This window comes from Pipistrellus hanaki (assembly GCF_964339955.1).
Source record: "Pipistrellus hanaki genome assembly, chromosome: 18".
Classification (NCBI taxonomy): Eukaryota; Metazoa; Chordata; class Mammalia; order Chiroptera; family Vespertilionidae; genus Pipistrellus; species Pipistrellus hanaki.
The window spans coordinates 30,353,178-30,365,203 of record NC_140520.1 but is presented as its reverse complement, the minus strand read 5'-3'; the positions used below and the strand labels follow the sequence as shown (position 1 = coordinate 30,365,203).

Below are 12,026 nucleotides of genomic sequence, written 5' to 3'. Positions count from 1 at the left end.
TTTTTCAAATACTATGTTATATTCCTATTTCCTATGGTATGACCCAGGTGCATCTAGGCTAGATTATGCTTATCCTAACTCCTCATCTTTCCACAGCTTTTCAGTTTCAGAGTTGTTCACAATTAAAAGTGGATTACAGTCCATTCCATATTCCTAGGAAAATAAAGTTTGAGAATCTTAAATCATAAGATGTTTAGGGAGGGGATATCAATTTTTTCTGATTGAAAACATGACCCATTTTTGCTGAAGGGAAAATAGGTTTGGGGGTCATAGGTCTTTCCATTATGGTAGTTACAACTAAAGTTATCAACAAAATATTAATTCCCTTCTGATTTTTCTAATTTCAGAGGTAAAATGTAGCCTCCCAGAGTTTACAAATGGAATCTGGAAGGAGTCAGACAAGAGCCAAGAATTTCGATATAGAGACAATATAACCTTGGAGTGTGAAGATGGATATACTCTGGAAGGCAGTCCCCGGAGCCAGTGCCAGGCAGATAACACATGGGACCCTCCTCTGGCCACATGTACTAGTGCATCTGGTAAGTGCAAGAGCAGGTACAAGGAATGCAGATCCTCCCCAGTCATGCACTGTTCATTCATTCATTCATCTGTACTGGCATCAAATGTGGTGTGATTGTTACGGCACGTGATAGCGCTAAGGAGTGCAAGAGGAGCTCCTAATTCTTCTCCAAAAGCCCTAAGCAATGGAAGTCAAGCCAGCCTTGCTCTCTTCACAGTTCTCAACCCATTCATCTTTCCTTGGGGACCTCCCTGAACCTTTGTCTGCATCACTCTTGTTGCACACATCCCACAGTAATGATTCATTTATAACCCAGGGCCTTAAAAGTCAAGAGCCTATCAGAGAGAGATCAGACCTTCAAGAACTTCAGCCTGAGTCGGGAAACACCTTCCAGGTTGCTGAGACTAGCTCTTCCATCTCCCTCATTGCTGAAGGCTACAGGACTCTAAACTGGTCAAACTACATCAGCAGATTTAGAAATCAGGTGTCATTGAGCTCTATGGGCAACTAGACAGAGAAGTCTAAACCCTGAACTTGTACACATCAAGGAGCTGATGAGCAAAATTAGCAATGAATAACCTTTCTTAATCTAAGTTAGGGCTAGGCTTCCCTCACCCATTCTTGTGATTATTTGTAGCAGTGAATACCAAGATTGTTCAAGATGTTTTTATTTATTTTTATTTATTTTTATTTTTTTATTTCAGAGAGGAAAGGAGAGGAAGAGAGAGAGACAGAAACATCAATGATGAGAGAATCATTAACTGGCTGCCTCCTACACTCCCACTACTGGGAATGGAGCCTGCAACCTGGGCATGTACCCTTGACCGAAATTGAACCTGGGACCATTCAGTCTGTCCATTGAGCCAAACCAGATAGGGCGTTCAAGATGTTTTTTTATAATTAATCCCTTGAATGTGCTAGTTAATCTGACTTACAAATGATATTTCCAAATTATAAACTCGCCTTAACATCAAATTATATTCACTGTGGCAAAAGGCTCCCTGCCTAGCTGGCTGAACAAATGTCTTTAGACCAGTGGTTCTCAACCTTTCTAATGCCACAACCCTTTAATACAGTTCCTCATGTTGTGGTGACCCCCAACCATAAATTTATTTTTGTTGCTACTTCATAACTGTAATTTTGCTACTGTTTTGAATTGTAATGTAAATATCTGTGTTTTCACATGGTCTTAGGCGACCCTGCTAGTGGTTTTCAACCTGTGGGTCTCAATAAAACCAATGTTTTTTTTAATATTTTATATTAGAACAAAATTGGACTGTGCAAGGATAAAAATTGGGCTAACTTGTCATTGGCTGAGGGCTCCTGTTTAGTCACGTTGAGTGCTTGACTGATGCATTTATGACCTTTGTCTTCCTTTTAGGCCGACGTAATGCTCGCATTATTGGTAAGTTTTATAAAGGGTTTGCTGAGAAACGCTAGCATCTTAACAGTAAGTATCCACTTATAATGAATGAAATGTAAAAAGAGAGGTCAAAATATCCTACATTGCGATATCATTTAGAAAGGAAACAGTGATAAACTCAGGCCACAGTGTGGCAAAACTGGCATCCTCATATGCCTACAGAGTGTCCTCCACCAATGGCTCTGCACTGTCTTTGAACCATTAAAGATGGCCAGTCCTTCACCTTACTTTATTGTAGCTGGAGAATACAACCTGAGACTGTTGCAGTCATGCTCACTTGCACAAATTGGAAGCCTCAAAGACCACTAAGCCCATTTCTGGGATCTGAGTATATAAGTGGAATAGTGTTGTGACAGAGTTGGCTTCAGAGGGAATTGGCAGAGTTTGTCGTATAGAATAGCTGCTGTGCCTCATACAAGAGACACGCAGGGCCTGAGAGCCCTGGAGCCTCTGTGCTGTTCTCACATGTTGAAAATCTGCTGTTGGACTTATATTACAAAATGGCTCTGCTCATTCCTTACTCTTAACCCCATAGCAGCGACACTAAAGGGCTACATTAAACAAGAAGCAGAGGGGAAAGCTTTCTGTCGGTAATAATCCTCACCGGAGGATATTTTTTTCCATTGACTTTTAAGAGAAGAGCATTAGCGGTAGAGGTAGGGAGGAGTCTCGCCCCAACCAGGGCAAGGATCGAACCTGCAACCCAGGTAGGTGCCCTTGACCAGGAATCAAACCCATGACCCTTTGCTACACGGACTGAGCTTTAACCACTGAGTAATGCCAGCTAAAAAGGAAATCTTAAAGGTAAGCCTGCATCAGTGTTTTTTAAACCAGAATTTAGTTAGATTTTTTTAAAAATCATTGGCAATCTCTAGAGAGACTGGTTAGGAAGATAGAGATGAAAAGCTATGGGTTGTATTTTGCATGCACTTAATTACCTTGTTTTACTGCCTAGGCATATCCTCCAGCGTGGTCCTCTTTATTATCTGCATCCTCGTTTCCTGTTGGATGATTCTAAAGCGCAAAAAACGGTCAGTACAGCCATGGGGTTTGCAATCACTGAGACATATGCTCATACTCACTCACTAGCTTTGAACCCTGGGCAAGATATGTAGTCTCTCTACAGTTCATTTCCCTTGCCAGAAAAATAGGAAAATAATCATTCCTACCTCAACACAGTGCCTATCTTATAATGAATGTCACAAAATGTTAGCTGTTGTTATTTATACATGACTATTATTACTGACATTTAAAAGCAATTCAATACTTCTTTTACTATCAGTTCTTATGTACCTTCATGACAATAACTGCTACTTTCCATACTGTAGGTATTGTACAAAATACAGAACGTATATCTTCACTATGGGAGTGAAAGGAAGCCTCTGTCAGATTTCGGTGCAGAGCCATTTAAATGTCACCATCCTATTGTAACAGTATTTACCCATCAATATAACTTTGGGAACAGAGAAGTGTGCTGTTCTAAGGCATGGTTAGAGTTCCGACACAGCTTACAGAATGGTTTTAGTATTATTTTCTAATCCAAGTTTTTAGTTAGCTTTGAAAAGTGTGACTTGGTTACATTTTTCTCTTTAGAAAGTTATTGAATACCCTCTTTCAAAACGAAAATGTATATGATTATTTTCGTCATCTTTCTCCCCGGCCAATTAGCAGCGATACCGATGCAAAAGCTAAGGAAGTGGCTATCCATCTACAACCCCAAGAAGACAGCTGTGACCCTGCACGAAGCCTGCAAACAGACGCTGCTGGTGGTGTCTATATTGGATAATTGTTTCCAGTGCTTTGGGGTGAGGACTCCATCGGTGCTGCGCACAGGGACTGTGTTCCAAAGCATTCCCGTGTTTCTGTGCGTTTGTTAATCGATGGAAGTAGAGTTCTTGGGGGGCCATGGGGGAAAATAATTTTATTGATGATGTAATGTTAAGGGGGTTCCCTTCCAAGGTCCCATCTACTGGTATGTCAGTCCCACCATGGGAGAAGTCCGATTTTCTCTTCAGCAGGGCTAGACTTAGGGATGCCCCATCTCCACCCCACATTAAAGCACAGGATCCTGCAGGTGGGGTCCCCTTGGCCATGGGCTATGAATCTTCTAAGGCCACATGGCCATGGAGAGAAAACAGGCCAGGGCATGGGGCAAGTGCAGGTCGTGAAGCGAGAGTTCTACAGTACAAGGGGAGGGAATTCTTGTCTGGGGACGATGCATTCCCAAATTTTCCTGTGTTTGCCTTGGTGTCTACCCCCCTCGCCAATCCATTGTTCCTCAAGCCAGACTTACAGGCAAGCACCTGTTCTACATCGCTCTCACTTTACTGTGATTGTGCCATCTCCCTCTTCATTCATCTCCTTCCCCTGAGCATGTGCCCTGACTAGGAATCGAACAGGTAACCTCTTGGTATCTGGGAGCCATCAAGTACCTCACAAAGATATCTAAAATCTGAGACAAATGACGCCCTAAATTTCAAAATGAAATCTACTGACCACTTCTTTTCAAAACTAAAAAGTATATAATTTAGCTATTTTTCTCATCTTTTTCTCCCCTGCCAATTAGCACTAATACTTGGCCAGGCAGGGGTGACACATTTGTTTTCCTCTATTATCAGGGTACTTTGAAGGAAAAATTGTGCAAAACTTATTCTTAGCTAGCTATGCTACCAACAAATATAAATAGACTAAATAACCAGACCCCGAGGGCAATGCTTATCTTTATAAAATTTTATTTTAAAAAGTTCCAGAAGACTGCTTAAAATATCATTTGATTTACCCTATTCCTGCCAGGTTACCTGCCTAAAACACATTGTCACCTTTATTCCAGTCTAAGTTGTATGAACCCAGCTGAGAATTCACTGTCCCAAGAAGCTGTCCCAAATAACTCTAGTCCAAAGTGAAGTCTCTCTTTGGAACTCAAAGCACTTCCTGTCTACTCCACTGTTTAAAATAAATTATTTTCTTTCAAGGATAATATATACTCATTGAAAACAGAAAATACCCAGGAACATAAAACCAATAAAAACCACTTGTAATAACCCAGTGGTTAGTTATTATTAAGCTACTTTGCATATTATTTTATATTTGCAGGGTTATACTTTGAGATTATATGGATGTCATTTTGGTTTCACCAAATGACAACCATTCTTCTCATTGTTAAAAACAGTATATAAATACATCACACAGTATTTGACTTTTCATTTGTTGTTTTTTACCCATTAACTTTGTCACATTCTTTCATTCACCCATTCATTGACTCTACAAATTTTGATTAGTCACTTATCATTGTCACCGGACAATCAATGAGTCCGGGCTGCCTGTCACTACTTGGAGCCATTTCAGCAGACAGGATTGAATCCTATGTAAGCATTTATTCCAATATTGCCAGCAGCATGGGAGGGTAGCTGGGCATCCATAAAAATCTGCTCTGTTCTCCACCATAAGCCAGCTGCTTATATTAGGTAGGAGGACAAAAATTACATGGGGAAGTAGGCGAAAGGGATAAGAATAGGTATGTAAAATGGGCAGTTTACAGGTAATGCAGGCTGGGGGTTTGCAAAGGCCTGGGCTGCCTCTGGTTTCTGCAACAACTTTGTTAACCTTTAGATGATAACGGGCAGCTCCTGGATGTGGAGGATGGACCACATTCCCTGGTAAGGAGGCAGACTCCAAAGACACAACCACGCATTGAAACACATGAGAATGCTCAATGATGATGCAGCTAACATGGTGTTGGGAACACTTGTGAGCTAGAAAGGGGACAGTGATAAAGGTCAGGTGGCAATAATTACTGGGAGTGTCACGTGAGCTGATGGGAGTCTGTCCATTTGTGACAACACAGTGTTCCTGGCCTTAGGAAAGAGTGGCCAAGGAAGCATTTGGACACCTGAATTATGCAGCACCTCCTTTCGGTATTGGCTGTGAGAAGGGCAGGAGGACATGCTGTCTGAGGCTGCCCCTCCTCCAAACTACCAGATTCTGTTTTCTCCCCGCTGCCATAACCATGGTTCAGAAAGGAGACTAAAGGAAAGGTTTTGTGAGTTACTATGGACCTGTAGGTTTCTGGAATGAGGCTCTTTGTATTTAGTTGCTCAACTCTGAGGACACCTTTCTTTTTTGACAAATAAAGAAATGGGGAATGGTCAAGTTATTCATTAATCTCGTATCTGCTCAGTTTCTCAATTTATGCCATACTGTCTTGTGTTCTACATAGCTACCAAACAGAGGGCTATACACTTCTTTTAAACGTGTAAGATACATGAAGTGTCAGCATCATGATTATCAGCATATAAATTTGTTGACCCTGCTGTCATTTAAATAAAAATTCCTCTTATTTCAGTGTCCTTTCTTGACAAAATACTATAACTCTGAAGAACGTCTCAAATGAAAATGCTCGTCGGAAAGAATCCAATTCATTTCAACAGCATAAGATCTGGGACTCATGAAATCCTTGAAGTGACTTCACAGAGTTGCCTAAGTGTGCACATGAAGATGCTGAAGCTCCCAATTCCCCAGGAAGCACCCTCTTCGGAGTCTGGATGCTGTCACTCCATCTTCCTTCTTTGTGCTGAAATGTAAGAACATGCTAGCTAATCAGGTCCCATCTACTGGTATGGCAGTCCCACCATGGAAGAATGCACTGAGGGCTTAGAGGTGGTTTAAATTACTTAAAGGAAGAAGTTGTCACCTAGGATTTCTGTTTCTAAGTTTGTCATTCGTCTTTCTTGTTTTTAATTATTTAATAGGTGACCCTTGAATAATGTGGGGGTAAATGTGTCATCTGAGAGAAAATTATATATAATATATATATATATTTGATTTTTTTACAGTGAGGAAGAGATAGGGAGAGAAAGTTAGAAACATCAATGAGAGAGAAACATCGATCAGCTGCCTCTTGCACACTTCCTACTAGGGATGTGCCCGCAACCAGGGTACATGCCCTTGACCGGAATTGAACCCAGGACCTTTCAGTCCGCAGGCTGATGCTCTATCCACTGAACCGAACCAGTTTAGGTGAAAATGCTGTTTCTGATTGGCAATTTGCTAAATCCTGAATGTAAAATCCCAGGATACAGAGGGGCAACTGTACAGTTATTGAAAAATATTCAAGTATAGTTATTGAAAAATATTCACCGATGCAGTTCAAACACTTGTTGTTCAAGTGTTAACTGTAATATGGAATGGACTCAAAAAAGAGAATTTGGAAAATGCAGGAGGAAGATATAAAAAACAAATAGGTCACATATAATTATACTATGCAGGGATAACTACTGCTAATGTTTTAATTCACTTTCTGCTAATTTTTCTTCATATATATGGGCCTTTATATACACATAAGTCTTTCTTAAATACCTTCTTTTATGTTTGTAGAGCAGAATCCATTCCTTTTAGACAGATTGCAATAAAATATATGTTTTCACTATCTCCAAAACAATAAGACATTTCTGTTTATTAAAAAGTCATTAGATGATTATAGGAAAGATGGCTTAAGAAGTCTCAAGAGAAATTTTTTTTGGGGGAAAATAAGCTTTGGATATTTCCTAAGCTCTATTTCAAAAGTATTTGTACTATGCACTGTTTAAAAAACTTACTGAATTTTAAATAAAAGTAAAATTTTTATATAAAAGTAGTTTACTTTTGAATGGATTAAGACTACACTAAATTTACTAAGAAACATGACTTTTAAGAAGTTATCAAATTAATAACATGTATTGACACATTCTCAATAAGTACCCCTAGAGTGTCTAAAAATTCACATCCTTATAGATGAAAAATTTATTTGGGGTGACATTATAGGCCATCCTAGAAAATATCAGAATCTTTCTGGATATTTAAGAATAGATTTGTGTATGACTACTGCTACTTCTGTGTAATTCTGTTTTTAATAGTTGTTTTCAAAGTATATTCTGATATTTATATTGATAAATATCAATAGTGAACTGGACCTCAACTAGAAGTTCAATTTAAAGTTGTGCAAGAGAAACAAACACACATAGAAGAACCAAAAAGTCAACTGGCAAAGTGGGGGAATAAATTGCAACATATCATAAACAAAGGGTAACAGGCTTAATTGAGAGTAATTTAAAGACCAATTCTCCCTACATCTCTCTAAAAGGACAAGAGAGATTTATCCAGATCACACACACACACACACACACACACACACTCATGCAAGTAGTCCACAAATATATAAAAAGATGCTCAATGATTTGCTTAGCAAATCCCTATTGTTTCTTGGGTTTGGGGAATAGAATCTTTTAAAAGAGGTGTAGAAATTAACCGAGAATTAGCCTTGCTTAGAATTAAAAATCTCTTCATAGAAGAAAATTCTAAATTCTTTTCCCCCTCTGAATGGAGTAGGTTGGTGCATGATGTGATTAAGGAATATCTGATGCCTGTGACTTTTTAATTGTTAAAAATCCATGAGATATTTTTTAAACATTGGGTATCTCTGGGAAACAATGTGTAAAATACCATATCGCCTAACTTAATTGTATAATTGAACAATTCTGTTAACTTCTTTTTTTATTTTATATACATTTTTATTGATTTTAGAGGGGGGACAAGAGAGGGAGAGAGGGATAGAAACATCAATAATGAGAGAGAATCATTGATCAGTTGCCTTCTGTACATCCCCCACCACTAGGGATTAAGCCCAAAACCCTGACAGGCAATGGACTGACAGGCAATCACATATGGAATGGACCATTTGCCTAATATATGCCCTGACAGGCAATCAAATTGTGTCCTCCTGGATCATGGGCGGACACTCAACCACTGAGCCATGCCCATTGGGCTTCTGTTAACTTCTTGCCTCACATTTTTCATCCAAAAAGCTGCAGCTGAAACCATTACCCTCCAAAGCTATTTCTAATGCTAATCTAACTTTTTGTTGTACAGTTAGATGTGAGATTTAAGTTAACTTTAAGCTATAATGTTTTAATGAAATTTTGTCTCCCCCATTATATGAGAAAGAAATAGAAGATTTTATTATTGAAACTCTTCTTATGAAACATGTTTGCAATATATCTACTTTTTTGAGCTTTCCACAACAAGAGGAAACAAAATGAAAATGTGTTCCTTCTGAGAAATGCCCTCCTTTCTGTATTTGACTGGCTTCAAAAGGTCTGCGTGGGTGTGGCCTGCCACAGTAAGGCTCTGGCTGGTAACAGCTGTTGGCTGGCAGGTGCTTACCATGTGCAAATAGAGCAGGCATAGGTCATCAGGGCCAACCTCAGCAGCATGGCTCAGCCTCTGTTCAGCCAGCCACTCTCTTTCAGCCTTCCACAGACACCTACTGTGTGATTCACCGGGACAGGCAGAGGCCTTTTCTGAGAACACTCACAGGTGCATTCACCTCTGAGAAGCATCATGTAAATATACTAATGTAGGCGGCAAAGAATCATCCAACATTGTTTTCTTTTAAGGAAGTCAGACTCTGATAATGACATCCTCACATACCAACTACATCATACCACAATTCACAAAGCTTTAAAGGAGATCTGCCACACAGCTCAAAACCTGAGTATTCATGTATCTGTACCGCTCTCTTCTCCTTTTCTCGTTAGCAGTTTGAAAAAATCCTTAGAGGGAGTTAGAGGAGCCACTAGTTTTTTGGTTAATAATCCTCTCTGGAGATTTTTCCATTGATTTTAGCGAGGGGGGGGGATGGGAGAGAAGAGAGAAACATTGATGAGAGAGTGCCACATCTATCAGTTGCCTCCTGTACATACTCCAACTCAACTGGAGTGAGGAACCTGCAAGCCAGGTACATGCCCTTGACCGGAACTGAACCCATGACAACAGCCAGGGCAGAACCACTAGTTTTCACTCCCCTACTTCCCTCAAAGCCTTAACTCTTTTTGTATTTTCTCCTGTGAGGACCTTACAAAGTTCACTGTCCATGTTCTCCTTTCAACTCAGACACTAAAATGATCTCAATGCTAAGGGACAAACATTCACTCCACTTCATAGGTCAGCTCCTCTGCCTGATTAAGAAATGTTTTCAGTGCAGTCATTCATATCTCATTTTTTAAAGAGACAAATCCAGTTTTGTTTTCAGTGTCTACAATTATCAAAATCTCAGAATTTTTTAGCATTTGGTAAATCTATATAGTGAAGGGTTAAATGAGACATGTTCAATGCACTTGACAGCAACACCTGTTTGTTACATTCAGTACTTAATACATATTTATTATACATCTGCTACAGGACTAGAACTGTCTGGGCACTGGAGAAAAATCAATAAACTCTATTCCTGACTCATAGAGCTTGTCCATAAAAATAGGGAACAAGACGTGGCACAAATCCTGAGATGAGTCAACTCAAAATAAGTTGAAGCAATCGATGTGAAATTTTTAAATTGTATTTAGAATGCTTTGATTGTTACAGAGTTCCCGAATAATCAAACAATGCAGGAGAGTTTGGAGAGATTCACTTTATTCACCGTGCAGTGGGCTTTGAGAAAATGATTTCAAATTCTAAGCAAGGCTCCAAGCAGAACTTCCCTTTTTATTAAAGAGCCAGCCCTATGTGCACTTAGTGGTTATCTCGCTGCTGGCCTTGAAAACAAAACAATTCTATCCAATTAAAAAGTGCACCTAGCAGGGCATTGAGATTATGGGCATATCTAGTCTCTGGCCTACAAGGTCATAGAGCTAAGTTTATCTTCCTCATTATTCAAACAGGCTAAAGCAGGCTAGAAAGCAAAGTTATTTTAGAATAAGTGGCCATCTAAGAAAAATAGCAGAAAATTTTCAAACAGCAGTTTTTTACAAAATAGGGGTTTTCCTTCTCATGATGAACACCAGGTGTAGAAATTTCATTGACTGGAAGTTCCAGTCCTGAATCTAATCTAGTACATGTAACTAAGAAACAAAACACTAACCATATTTTCCTCCTATCTTTTGAATATTCTCACACACACACAAAAAAAAAACCTTACTTCCAATTCCCCAAATAAGTGGGAAAGGTTTTTCTCATCGTTATTGAGATATAATTGACATACAACATAGTGTACTAGTGGTTGTAGAGAATAGATTCTCTGTTTTAATAAGTGACAACATTAAGCTACTATCCCAGCAGTATAATTCTTTTACAATTGTTAGAATGAAGAGAAGTGATAATCCCCCATAATTGAGTTTCCTATTCACTGTCTCCTTAATTATACCTCCTTTAATCTGTTTCATTGTGGGGTATCTAGATTTAATAACCCAAGATATTTCTGTGTATAATTTATAATCATATCCACATGTAGCCTCTTACATGCCAATAATCCAAATATTAATTATGGTGGTCTGAGAGGAAGAGGAAATGCCATGGTTTGTTGACCCAGGAAGTCTTCAGGACATCTCAGATGCAGAGTTGTGTAAATATATATGAAGTTTGTAATTCCAGAAGGAGCATTTCAGGTTTGCATGGGGATCTTTCATTTCCTCACCAACATCTCATTCTTTAACCTGGAGCAGAACGGGCTCTATCCCCACCATTGTATGAACAAAATAGAAGTTGATATCTATATTGGATGGCTAAAAGATTTCTTCTTTACCTGAATCCAAATGTAACATAAGGTCAGTCAATACAGAAAACTGAAAATCACAAAAAATAAATATAATGTGGTATATTTCTGACCAATCTCTTTTTATGTGCGTAAATATACTGCTTTTGTTTCAATAAAGAAATACCAAAAGGTATATACTGATTTGAATTCTGCTTTTTTTAATTTATGAATATATTATAGCTTCTCACATTGATATTATTTTATACTGCTTGCTACATTCCTTATTACTATTAGTAGACACTTAAGGTTTATATTTTTGAAAATTATACACCTTTGCTCACAGCTCTCATGATTTCTTTGCTCTACATGGAACTGGTGGTTTAAAATCCATCTCCATTTCAAAACATTTCACATTTATAAAACTGAGGTTAAAAATTAAAAGTATGAGGGCGCTGGTCCCCTCAAAATGTTTACTCCCATTGGGTGATATATTTTTTTTTTCTTTAGCAACAACTAATGGGAGGAAAATGTCAAGTTTTGCTTCCTTTTCACTACCCATCATGCTACTCGCCACCCCCCTT

At 38.8% G+C, this 12,026-nt stretch overlaps 1 protein-coding gene across 2 annotated transcripts in view; it reads left to right on the top strand.

Moving 5' to 3' along the window:
• Positions 1–11,631, top strand: part of CR1 (complement C3b/C4b receptor 1 (Knops blood group)) — a 60,860-nt gene extending 49,229 nt beyond the window's left edge. The window contains exons 23-27 of one of the 2 annotated variants that reach the window (XM_084865292.1): positions 348–539; positions 1,902–1,925; positions 2,899–2,974; positions 3,615–3,748; positions 6,286–11,631. In XM_084865292.1, coding sequence (XP_084721418.1) covers positions 348–539; positions 1,902–1,925; positions 2,899–2,974; positions 3,615–3,729 — 407 coding nt within the window. In that variant the 3' untranslated portion in view covers positions 3,730–3,748; positions 6,286–11,631. Of the gene's footprint in view, positions 1–347; positions 540–1,901; positions 1,926–2,898; positions 2,975–3,611; positions 3,749–6,285 lie in introns of both variants that reach the window. The other variant, XM_084865291.1, reaches the window with a different exon arrangement.
• The last annotated feature ends 395 nt before the right edge of the window (positions 11,632–12,026 follow it).